At 39.2% G+C, this 12,731-nt stretch overlaps 1 protein-coding gene across 3 annotated transcripts in view; it reads left to right on the top strand.

The window, feature by feature from the left end:
- Positions 1–12,731, top strand: part of EPB41L4A (erythrocyte membrane protein band 4.1 like 4A) — a 128,250-nt gene that overhangs the window by 62,937 nt on the left and 52,582 nt on the right. For all 3 annotated transcript variants that reach the window (XM_061378084.1, XM_061378081.1, XM_061378083.1), the window contains exons 7-9: positions 3,848–3,935; positions 6,533–6,621; positions 6,961–7,024. In XM_061378084.1, the coding sequence (XP_061234068.1) occupies positions 3,848–3,935; positions 6,533–6,621; positions 6,961–7,024 (241 nt within the window). The remainder of the gene's footprint in view (positions 1–3,847; positions 3,936–6,532; positions 6,622–6,960; positions 7,025–12,731) is intronic.

Raw genomic sequence — 12,731 nt, 5'->3', positions numbered from 1 at the left:
TCTCTCTCAAGTTTCTGCAGTCATTAGTGTAGTAAATGAGATTAAGACCCATTTTTCTCAAAAAGTTTGTAACCTTGAAGAAGCTGGGGGAACAGTGGTTGCAAAGAGAGGTCATAACTGTCTTGACACTATCTTTAGTGGTTTTATAAGCTTATTGACCTAGAGCTCTGAAGCTCTTTTGCTGCTTGGCTGCAGTTAGGTGTCAGGGGTTTAGCAGCATCAGAAAAGAGAGTGAAAGTAAGGTGTACTCATTGCTAGTTGGGCCTGACTGTCATGATTGGCGCTGTCGGCAATGGCTTCTGTACAGGAGACAGTGGTCTCTAGTTAAGAGGCTTGAAGTTACGATGGCTGACGACATATCCTAGATTATCTCACCAGAAACATTTTAGGAGCAGGTTTGTGATACGGTTTAGAAGAATTACTTTATCCTTTCTGGAGCTCAGCATGGAAGCGTGGGGATTTTTGCAGGACAACTGTGGTCCTGCGTGTACCTTGCTTCCAGGTAAACTGGTTTTAGTTGCAGGTTCTGTCTGGTTTTTTACATGTGTCCTGGGTTCAGCAGCAGCAGTCATTTTTCTCCTTCTTAGTAGCTGGTGCAGTGCTGTGTTTTTCACTTTCAGCCTGGGAACAGTGCTAATAACACTGATGTTTTTAGTTACTGCTCAAATGTTTACTCTGGCCAAGGACTTTCTGAGTCTCATACTCTGCCAGGGAGGAGGGGAAGCCGGGAGGAAGCAGAGGCAGGACACCTGACCCAAACTAGCCAAAGAGGTATTCCATAGCACAGCACATCATGCCCAGGATGTAAACTGAGAGTTATGCGAAAGGGCTAGTTCACTGCTCATGTCGGGCTGGGTATCGGTGGGTGGTATTGTCTTCTCTTCCCTAGTTATTTCCCTTATCATTATTATTTTTGGTGGTAGCAGTAGTGACTTGTGTTATACCTTAGTTACTGGACTGTTCTTATCTCAACCCATGGGAGTTACATTCTTTCGATTCTCCTCCCCATCCCTCCAGGAGCAGGGTGGGGAGGGTAAGAGAATGTCTTCTTCACAGGTTGACCACCGGAGAAGGATTAAAAAGACCTGTAATTGCTAAGCACTTCTATTATATACCTCGCAAATTATAAAGGTGGTGACCACACTGGGAACGCAAGCCAGATCAGTTTCATGATCACTGATTCTATTGTATTACAAGTCATTACCATAAAGTACAATGAAACAAGAACCTTAGCCCAAGTCCCCCAGCTGATAAACACACAGCAAATACCAGCTGTAAGTAAGGTACAACATGCTGAAACTGTGAGATCAGAAGCAACAACTTTGAGAGCCAGTAGATCGGCATTGTGACGTGTGACTATTAATGCGAAACAAAGACTGCTTATCACAGATTCATTAGACACACTCTGGTCAGATCTGTCGTTATCTCAACCCTTCGTGCCCCACGTTGGGTGACAAAAAGAACTGTCATGGTTTAAGTGCAGTCAGTAATTCAGACCCATGCAGCCTGTCTGCTTACTCCCCCCCCTCCCCCTTACTCCCCATCCCCGCTCTGCCTGTTCCAGACTGCAGCAGATCTGGGACTAACTGATACTTGGCAAGTCAAGTATTTTGAATTGATATTGCATCCTTAGGGATAATTAGCTTTAAGACTAGCTCTCAATATTGTTTAGGACCTTCAGTGGCACACTTTGTCCATCTCAATGAGCAGTGCCTGTCAGCTGCATGGCTGTTACATTGCCTGCTCTGGCATAACCATCTGCAAAGACTCTTTAATTTTAGAGAGCATTGTCAGGTTATATGATGAGGAGCAGCCTTTGTAATTTCATACATGGTAAAAAATGAGGCACCCTTTGTAATGGTGGACATTGTTTCAGTCCTTGATATTTCTCTCTTCCCTTCATGTTCTGTCTTCTTCATTTGTATTTGGGAGGACTTCTTCCTCTGGCTTCCATCTGCTTCTTTCAGAAGCTTCAGCTCACATCTTTACTTCCTTTAAAACTTCTGTGAATTTCTTACGAACTGTGTATTATTGTGAAAATATATGCACGCACACACTTATTTGGCATTTGAGACTTTTGGTACTTTCAGAATGACAAAGTGGGATAAACACATCATCATTCTTTTAGATATGGTCAGTAAGGAAATGCTACTAGTGGTATTGGTGTTGGATTCTAGCAGTAATTCAGTAATGGCATAATCCACTTTGCTCAGGACTGATGTTCTGTCTGGGAACTCAGTAAGACAATATGGCTCCAGTGAATGTTTTCTTTATATTTCTGAGAGCTACCAAAAATAAACAAAATCAAGTTGTGGAGTAAGTTTTTATAGCAGTAGTGGATAAAAGACATGTGACAATACTGATTTGCTGAATATCCAGTGTTCTGCTTATTCTGAGTACAGAGATGAATCACAGATCTACTGGGAGATCCAGCCCTTGGAATAAAGAGGTTTCTCTTACAAGCTTCAGGTCCGCTGTTTCTCTGTAAGTCCTTGGAAAGAAGGACCAACACCTGAAGCAGTATCCTTTCTACTATGCACAATAGGTGGGTTGAAGCAGCCCACCTCAGTATAGGCAAGAATTTTAAATATCTATACTGTTACATTCGTGCTAGCACACTATTTCAGTCTTTCATGTTAGACATGTTTTCTGTCTTGTCAGGCATAGCACAAATTTGGGAAAACCTGGAAAGGAGCTGCTAGGCTGGGGACAATGAGTGAGAATGCGCATATTGCAGGACTTTTCCAGGTCTTGAGTCAAAATGTTGAGCTCTGCTTCACATCTCGGATTTGAAAGGTAGCAAATGCAGTGATTTCCCTAAGAGAGCAATCACAGGGTGAAGCAGGAAATGCATCTTTTTTGAGTTGACATTTTCACAAGATGTGTTGTACTTTATTAATAACAGTTCAGTAACTTTCACAGAAGTATTAAAGAGGAATGAAGATGAATAAGTAGCTTCACATATTTCAGGCTTGAAACAGAGTGTTTTGCTCTTGCACCAATGGGAGTTATTAAGGAAAGAATAATTTAAATTCTGAGGATGAGTCTGTTGATGACTTTGTATTTATTTGATCATTTTGTTCTTTTTGAAAATAAATCCTTCATCACTGATGTCAAATATGCTCCTAATAGCATGGGGTTTTTCTCCACCGGTTTTCTGGCTCTTGTTTCCAACCAGCATGCTGTTGATGGTAGTTTTAATCTGGTGAATTGATATTTGCTGATAGGAAGGCAAGCTGGATCTTTGACACTGGTAGTCTCATGAGACAGAGTCCAAAATTTGTTTTCACCATAGCAGACTTGATTATTACTAGTTTGTGTGACTTCCTATAGACAAGATTTTATGAAGAAAGGAATATTTTTTCTGAAGTCATGAACTCTGCTTTCAGAAGCTGCTGTGGGGAAATAGTACCCCAGTGAGTCATTCCATTCCTGCTTTATTAATTATCATGTATAGTTACTGAGAAAAAAGTTATTTTGCATATTCAAACCTAAAAATGGAATGCCTGGAGGGTGTTTGTGACAGCAGGGAAAAGATTAGCCACTGTAGTAGGCATGCATTGTATATATGATAGCGTATATCTGTGATAGGATCTTACAGCAGAGAGTTTAGTAGAAAGAAAAATAGAAAGTTTATGGAAAATTTTTGCCTACTGTCCAGTCTCACTTGGAGCAAGCAGAAGTATAAGCCGAAAGTATCCTTTCAGCAAGTGCTGAAAGTACAGTGACAGTCTAAACAAATGGAAGGAAGGATTGTATACATGTCCAGGACACTGTATCTATTAATGTGATCTATTTTAATATGTTGACTGGAAGTGCAAATTTCTTAACAGAATTTTGTTTTCAGGGGTCAAGTTCCTGCTGAGGCAGAATTGAACTTCTTAGGGGTGGCCAAGTCTCTGGAAATGTATGGAGTGGATCTCCATCCTGTTTATGTAAGTATTTTTTAAATATTTCAAGTTTGGTAACAATGAAAAAAAATTATTTTACTAAAGTGGGGGACAGTATTTGCGTAGTTTACTTGCCACAGAGTAACTTGAGAGGAAGCACTGTACTTAACAAATGCAAAAGAATATATGTTTACAGACTGAGGGGATTCAGTCATTCTACCTACAGAAGCCTATTGTGTTTTAGATGAAAAGCTGTGATTGTATAATAACTATAAAAGGCAGTAAGTTAAACTCTGGAAAAAAAACAGTTTAGATAAATAAGAAGTAATGACTGCAAGTATCAGGGGGGATGAGAGAGGGTAATAATCTTTGGCTTTGACACAAGAATTTCCACATTTATTTTGTGGGGTAGCAGCAGCATGTCGGGCTTTTTTTAATAGTTACTGTGAAGGTTTTGCTAAAGACGAGAATATGTTTCCAGCTTTTCTTCTGCTGTATCATGCAGAACTGCAAGCTGTCTGTATTGCCTCAGCAAAACCCTCCACTTCTTTTGTAAAACAGCATGTATGATGGGATAGGATCCAATCCATCACCTGGAGGCTACCCGCTCCTGGTGGAAACCATCCTGTCTTGTTTGAATAACTGTACAGTTTTTTTTTTAACAAAGGGAAAAAAGCAGAAGTTCAGATGGAGAATTGTAATATAGATCACTGAGTTAGATGTCAGTACTCTGTAAAATTACTTGAAAGAAAATAAAGAAATCAAGATACTAACAGAAGATTAAGTATGTATTTCCTGCTGAAATTGTGTAGCCTACAATATGAAGTGTTTTCTAATGCACCCTATAGCTTAATTGTATTCTTATCCCGTTTAACCCTCCCACCCATAGAAAGCTGGGGAGTTACTTGAACAAGACTGAACATGATCCAACACAATCTGTTAAATTAGCAGAGCCTGCAATTGCTTTTGCTATGCAGTAAGATCACTGCTCTGGGTAGTGAGGGGATGAGTTGTAATACGCCCAAGTCTAACCCATGAATATTACTGTTTCTATTAATACTGCAACAGCAACATAAGCCCTCATTTGAGACACATGAAGAGATGTAATTCTTTTCCTTGCTTGTTCATATTAAAAGTAAAGTTGCCTTTAGCAGTTAGTTCACTGAAGGAGCACAGGAAGAGCTTGCCAGGTGTGCTTGAGCTTTCTCACATCAGTAGTCACACGGTGACTACATGATGTCACATCAGTGACTACATCAGTAGTCACACAGAAGGACACTTTTCTACAGTCAGTCTATCTCACAGTTGATATTCTTTGTGGTTCATCCTCTCCTGATTTAGAGCTTGCAGCACTCTTCGTCATTGCCTCAAATAGGCAGATGAACAAGCTTTTCCAACTGACTTTCTTCTAAACTCATGCTGTAAGTTTTGCACTCTTTCAAGGGTAGGGCACATCTGATTTTTGTTACTGATCATAAACTGAGGAAATGGGGGCCTTCTGCCACTAGCACCGGGATATTCACCCTGTTTTCTCCTGACACGGTTTGCAATTTGAATACTGATCCCAGGAATGGTTTCTTATGGAGATGATGCGTGCAGCTGTTCTTTGCATGTTGCTATACATTCTGAACAAAAAAAAAAATGCTCTGACTCTCTCAGAGGACTTACTTCACTTGGTAGCAGTATGCAGGTGATAATATTTTAGGAGGGAGAAGGCAGCTGTGAGGTTATAGTAGAATAGGTCAGAAAATCAGTATTCACCTTCATCTGAAAATTAAATGTCTGTTGCATTCATGTCTGAATAGAGAGTTCAGTTTCTGAGTTTTGGCCATTTGCCAAATATCCCTAAGTATTTCCTTTTTAAAAATAAAGGGTTTTTTTGCTTTTTACCATGGCACATGGGATCTCACAGTCTTTCACTCACTGCCATTCTTTCTTGCCTCTTTGCCTCCATGCCTACAAGTTCTTATGTAGGAGTGTTTGTCAGTAAAGCAAATGCTGTATTCCCATTTGCACACAGAGTGAAACAGTATGTTCAAGTCAGTCACGTACCCCTCTGCTCTGATGTAGTCAGTCACCTACCCCATTCAGCTCTGGTGCCCCTAACACTAGGGAGTTGTGGAGCTGTTGGAGCAAGTCCAGAGAAGGCCATGAAGAAGCCTTGAGGATTGGAGCTCCTCTGCTCTGGAGACAGGCTGACAGAGCTGGACCTGTTCAGTCTGGAGAAGAGAAGGCTCTGGGGAGACCTTAGAGCAGCTTGTAGTGCCTAAATGGGCTGGCAAGAAATCTGGAGAGGGACTTTTTATGGGGGTGTGTAGTGACAGGATAAAGGGAATGGCTTTAAGCTGATAGAGGGTAGATTTTGATTAGGCATTAGGAAGAAGTTGCCAGGCTGCTCAGGGAAGTTGTGTCTATGCCATCCCTGTCAGTTTCCAAGGCCAGGTTGAATGGGGCTTGGACAACCTGGTCTAGTGGAAGGTGTCCATGCCCATGGCAGGGGGTTTGGAACTAGGTGGTCTTTAAGGTCCCTTCCAACCCAAACCAGTCTATGATTTTATGGTCTGGCTGACTTCTCACTAGACCTCACTGCTTCAGTGGTACAACTTGCAACTGTATGAGTAACATACATTTTTATTTTCTAGGGTGAAAACAAATCTGAATATTTTTTAGGATTAACACCCATAGGAGTTGTTGTCTACAAGAATAAAAAACAAGTAGGAAAATATTTCTGGTATGTATAATTTAAAACCAATAACGATGTTGTATGGAAATGTATGATTTGTGGTATCAATTTGAAAGGTTAATTGTATCAATAGAAAAAAGTATACTTGGAATTCCAAATATTGTCTGGATTATACAATTTTTTATTTCTTTGATAATCCAGGTATTGAAAAAAATAGTTCACCTTTACCATGCTTCTGTTAAAATGTTTTAATACTGCTACTTTTCTGTAGTTATCTGGTGCATACCTGAAAAAAAAATTACCTGTGAATTATTTTTTGTCTCTGTAAATATATGCAACTTAATTATTCATTAAATTAAAAATTCACAAAGTTCTGTCTTTTTACAGGCCTAGAATTACAAAAGTTCACTTCAAGGAAACACAGTTTGAGCTTAGAGTCCTTGGAAAAGACGTAAGTTTTTCTTTAAGCCTGAAACTAAAACACAGTCTGAGGTCTGATGAAGTGGGAATTTTTGTGTGTTCGTCAAAGCCTAAAGTATTTTATGAAAATTTACTGCAAGAAACCATCAAAGTGACATTAATTTTATTGATAGGTACTGCAAGACTATTACCTTATCCTCAAATGTGTGTTCCTGATGGTGTTTGCAGAATGGGGAGGAAGAAAGATTTTCTGTTCATGTTAGGTAGCAGGTGTAGAGAACTTCAGCAGAACAGAAGGAAGTAGGAATTTTATAACAAACCATTATAGTTTTATATTTTGCTCTGTAAATTAGAGTAGACTACTTCTGCAGTGTCTTGTTTATGATCTTAAATAGTGCTTTTAAACTAGGCTACATCTATAGGGAATGCTTATCTTAACCAAGATATGGATGGAGGAAAACTTACAAAGCTGTTAGGCACAAGTAGTTTTGTAGCTTGGAAACAAAAGCAGCCAAATAATGTAGCTTGAAACTCATTTGTTAGAGTTTAACTTCATTGTGCTGTTAAGACCATTTGAGAGAAAACAGTGTTGGTTCCAGTGGAGCAAGGATAGCAGTTTGGTAGCAAGAGTAGAGGTCTTAAGATACTTATCACCTATGAAGCATGTGGGGTAGGGGAAGGAGAAGAACGGTGTCGAGGACGTAGGGAAAATGGTGAGTATCATAGAACAAATAGTTGCAGTCAGCCTGATATTTTTGGTATGTGGTTGAGTTATGTGGTTAGTTTGCTGAGTTGTTGAAAATACTTTGTAGGTCTCTTTGGAATATCAGGATTGAAAATACATAGTTTTGAAGAAGTATTAACTTATTCAAAAGCAATCCCCTCTACTGATTATTTATGTATCTTCATTCATCTGTGTAGTAGTTGTTAGTCTCACCCATGATTTTTCCATGAGGCCATTTGGTCCATTCAGTATATTCTGGGAAAAAGAAGCATACTCTTGACTGGTTGACTTGCTTCTCTCTTGGACAACATTTTTTGTGCCTCCGCAGATATATTGGCAAGTTTTGGTTTTGTTATTCCAAGTGGTTTTTGTCTGTTTGGTGTGGTAATCTTTGGGAAGTTTATTCATTATGGTGTATTTGTTGAAAGTGGAGAGTTTGAAGGCTGAGTAAAGGCAGGGAAAGCTTTTCTCAATGTTTCTTGTGAAGGGTGAATGCCTATTCAGGTATAGACAAGTCTGAGTTTGACTTAGAATCAACTGCATTGAAGTGATGCTGTAGTTTTTGTTTGATGCTACGTATGTGTAGGTTTTTTTTGAACCATGTGGAATTGCAAAGGTTTCACATCTGGAGCAGAAAATGTGGAAACTGCAAAATGTGCTTAAGTTGAGACTGAATGTTGATGGTTGTTGAATGCTTACTATTGTGATCATAAGGCATATGCTTTGATGGCACTTGTTAATTTCAAGTCTTAACAGGTACTTTTAGGAAATTGTTCAAGAGAACAGTAAATGCAAGGGTGTACTGTCATTAAAATCTCCTTTGCAACTAATACTCATTTGAAATTTTTCCACAGTGCTTCATATCCTAACAAGATCAGGGAAGGCCAAAATGACCCAGAAAAATCTTCCTCTCTCCCACTTTTTAAACATTCTGGTGGTATCACTTTGAACAAAATTATGTATTAGAGTAAGTAAACACTAGCCTTAATCCCTAGATTAAAGCTGTCATAATAATTTATGCTGTTCTGCACCCAGAGGAGGAAAAGCTCATCAGTGTCTTTACATGACTGTATGTTCAAATGCTCCTTGAAAACTTCATTCACAGATTTCTTTTATTCTTCTGTTCTTTTTTTTTTTTTTTTAAATGAACGCTATCACTTAGTCCTTCCGTGTGGACATGAGGTTGCAGTGTAGAGAGTAAATGTGCTAGTTTTCTTCATCCTGCCTCCTAGGATATCGATTTATGGCACAGGGAATTAATACTTGCCTTGTTTCACATATGTGTTCCATGTCTGGAACGTATTAGGTGTTTCCAGTTAGTTGGAAAGAATACTAGCAAGGATTATTGAAGATAAGAAGTAATTGAGACTTTACCCTGCCTTAGTTTTATGGCATATAGCAGAGGAGTTAACATCATGTAATAGGAAGAGCAGATTATTTCTGAGTATATCAAGTGCTTTGTGTGAATAACATTTTCCATATTGTAGTAAAAATGCTGTGCAGGCTGAATTTTTGTTTATGTTTCCACACACTACCAAAGTTTATTCACACTGACAGGCACCTTTCAAGGGTAAACCTGCTCATCAAGGGAAAGCTGACTGTGCTTTTATTAGTGATGAAGTGTTGCTCTTTCCCTGTGTGGGACAGGGTTACTTGTGGTAACTTCTTTGTTGTCTCTTTCAATAAATTCGGCTGAGATTTTTTTTTTTTTTCCAACCTACCAAAAGAATTGTGATGTGTACTTCCCACTACAGGGATGGAATGGGACATCCTGATGTCCTTGACAGATGGCAGACATGGCAGGCTAAATGTAGAAGTCTGTGTCCTTAAGCTGCCTAAAACTATACACTGTGGGGTGCCTGTCAGACATGCTTACAACAGCTGAGTTTGTTGTTTACATTGTTTTGCTTTTTATAAACTTGATTTACTGAGCAGAAGATATATACGCCTATTGTCTACTAATCAAGTAAGGTGCTTCACCTTTCCTGTATTGCAGTGTAATCTTTGTACTTCATACTGCTTCCATGAGAGCATTTCCTATATATTTAATTTTCTGTTTTTTCTGTGCACCTGTTGCTGTTGTGTGCAAGCATGACCATCATTCACTACTTTGCCTGTATTATATGTTTTATCTTTCACTACTTTGCTTGTATTATGTGTTTTCTCCTAAGGCTATTGCTATTCCTCTTCATAAACAAAATATTGCCCTTGAGATAGGGCCATCTGTGAATTATCCCAGGATGTGAGATTAATGACCTGGACCAGCTGGCAGAAACTCTTTTCAGTGGTGTTAATCATTGAATTGGTATTTCACTGTCCCTGGAGTAGTCCAATGCTGTGAATTTAGTTCTACAAAAATGTTAGGCTTTTCATAAAACCTCTTAAGTATCAGCACAAAATTAGGAACTCTTCCTCTGTGAGAACTGCACAGAAGGATTCCCTGAGCACAACAAACAATTGCAAAGAATTTTTGAAGATAAGTATATTTCTGTGCAATTTCCTTTAAGACAACAGAGAGATCCATCTGATGCCTTTGTACAGTTCCTAGTAGCAGGAAATGATCCAGCAATGAAGGTGGCTGCCAAAGTCCCTGCTGCCCCACAGCAAAATACAGCATAGTCCCAGTGGATGCATGATGTGGACATGCATAATTGTAATCAGAGAGGTGCACAGCACACCTCCCATACTTTCCCCGTGTGAGGAGCAAGGATTGCTTTCTAGACTTCTTTCTCAACTGAGGACATGAAATAAAATAAGAGAAAAATGTGCTTTGATAGACTGTGTAGGTTGGGAATGTAAATGTAAATATACAAGAGACAATGTGGAGATTTTTTGCCTGCAGGTACCAAGTATTTCTGTGCTCTTCCTCACAACCCCATACTGTTTTTTGTGCCATTTACTTTTCTTGCACTGTGTCTGAACATGCAAGTGAATGATTTCCCTCCTTCGCAGAGTTCATTCAAGTACTACTTCCTTTTCATCTTTCTCTTTCACCAAGCCCACAAAGTGGTGAATGTGCAAAACACTTACTTTTGTAACCTTTATGTTATTAGAGAAGGCTCATTTTGAAGTCTGAAATTTTTTTGGTTTGAGGGATTTTGGAATTTGGGTTCTTTCAAGTAAGAGCAAAGCCCCAAACTGGGCACTTAAGAATGATTTACACATTATCAAGACATGCATTCCTCAGCAGTTTTGCTTAGTCAGATGAAGAGGCCCAGTTCAGCTGAATTCAGAAAGTAAAGTTAGCAAAGACTGTTTTCAGGAGCACTACCAACCACTGATGCATGCTAGAGGAATTTCAGGCAATTCCAAGGCACATAATGCTTGCCATTCTGGTGGTTGAAACTTGTCTAGATAGAAGATTTTTGTGTTCTTTTAGTCTTAGGAAACCTTGTAAATACGCTTTATTTTTTTAATCTGCTTTTTGTGTCAGAAGTATGAAAAGTAATGACGGGGTGGTTCAACTGTACTCCTTGCTCTGTCACACACTATATTGCATCCTGAATTACAAGTTCTAGGCAGAAATTTTTTATTTGAATTTTTCCTCTCACAGTTTATTGGGAAGCTTGAACAGGGTCTGAAGAGATGTTCTTCCCATTCTAAAGTGCAATTTAACTTAGATTTCAGTTCTAGGAAATAAGAACATTTCGATCTTTAATATGATTTAAGAATTACAAATTACTTTTGTGTAATCTACACTTGTATCCACTTCAGCTAGAGTGGCAGTGGAGGGTGGAGGTGAGCAAGCACTGTTAATACATCATATAGTATGGTTTAGGCTTGTTTTGGTTGGTTGGGGGTTTTCTTGGCTTTTCTTAACCACTTCCTGAGCCATCTTAGAAGGATTGTAACATTGCTTCAAAGCTTGATAGCAAAATCATCAGTAATGAATATTTTTGAAGGAGAACTAAGATTAGAATTCCTGCATAAACTTAAATCCATTGCCACTGAGGTGTTACTGTCAGGTCTGGGTTTGTTTTGGTAAGTTTTTCATTAAGTTTTAATTGGTATAATATGAGGGTAAGATATGCTTGCTTCAGTATTGTCATGCTTTATGCAAACTGGCACAGCATTATTGCTTTTAATTCCTGACTTTTATAATGTTCTAAAAGATTGACCTAGTATAACCAGTAATAACACATTGTGAACCATTAATAATACATAGAAGCTATGATTGCTTAATAATAAGCGTTGTTGACCTAGTATAACCAATAATAATACATATAAGCTAAGATTGGTATGCAGGGGGGTTGGAACTAGATGATCTTAAGGTCCTTTCCAACCCTAACTATTCTATGATTCCATGATTATGTAAATATATAAAGACAGAATATTTCCTATTAGGGTTGACAATTGATAGTATCTGGGTATGTGCCAAACCCAGCAAAGAATAATGTTGGGGAGCAGTAGCTTCAGAGATACTGTTAATACTTCTGTTACATGTATATGCACGTATATGACATGTACACGCAGAGTGCTCTGTAGTGGGGCAAGGTCCCTCCTTATGTTAATATTCAGTGCGACTATGAAGAGTGTCATGTGGGCTAGCAAGGTTCGTGCTGTGGTTTTAGGTCTGGGTTTTTCTATTCCTTCATTTTCTTAGCCTGAATTGGTTGCAACCAATATATGTCTTATCATAAAGTGTAGCAGTGCAAGCCTGCCCTAATCACAGGTTTTCAGAACATTTTTGATCTGTGGACTGGCGCAGCGCTCCACAGAACAGGTCCAAGTCTAGTGTCAGTCTCCCTCTTCTCTCTCGAGTAATCCATGAACTTCACACACAAGGGATCTTCTGGCCCCAAGTGAGAACTTCCAAGTGTGTGGCTGCTCTTTCAGGCAGACTGGAGTTTCCTCTGCCTGAGCACAGAGCTAGCTGTGTGCAGAGCAGCTCTGATCTTGAAAGCTGCCTAGTCATGCTGGCGTGGCAGAGCAAGCTGGAAGCTGATTGCAAAATGCAGAGTGGGCACTCCTGAACTGGTATGTCAGCTCTAGCAGTTCCAGAGGCATTCTGTGG

Source organism: Neopsephotus bourkii, unplaced genomic scaffold (assembly GCF_033783945.1).
Source record: "Neopsephotus bourkii isolate Nb327-2 ecotype Australia unplaced genomic scaffold, CSIRO-AGI_Nbou_v1 NB_1764, whole genome shotgun sequence".
Lineage (NCBI taxonomy): Eukaryota > Metazoa > Chordata > Aves > Psittaciformes > Psittacidae > Neopsephotus > Neopsephotus bourkii.
The sequence above is the reverse complement of the archived record's forward strand: the minus strand, read 5'-3'. Positions and strand labels throughout refer to the sequence as shown.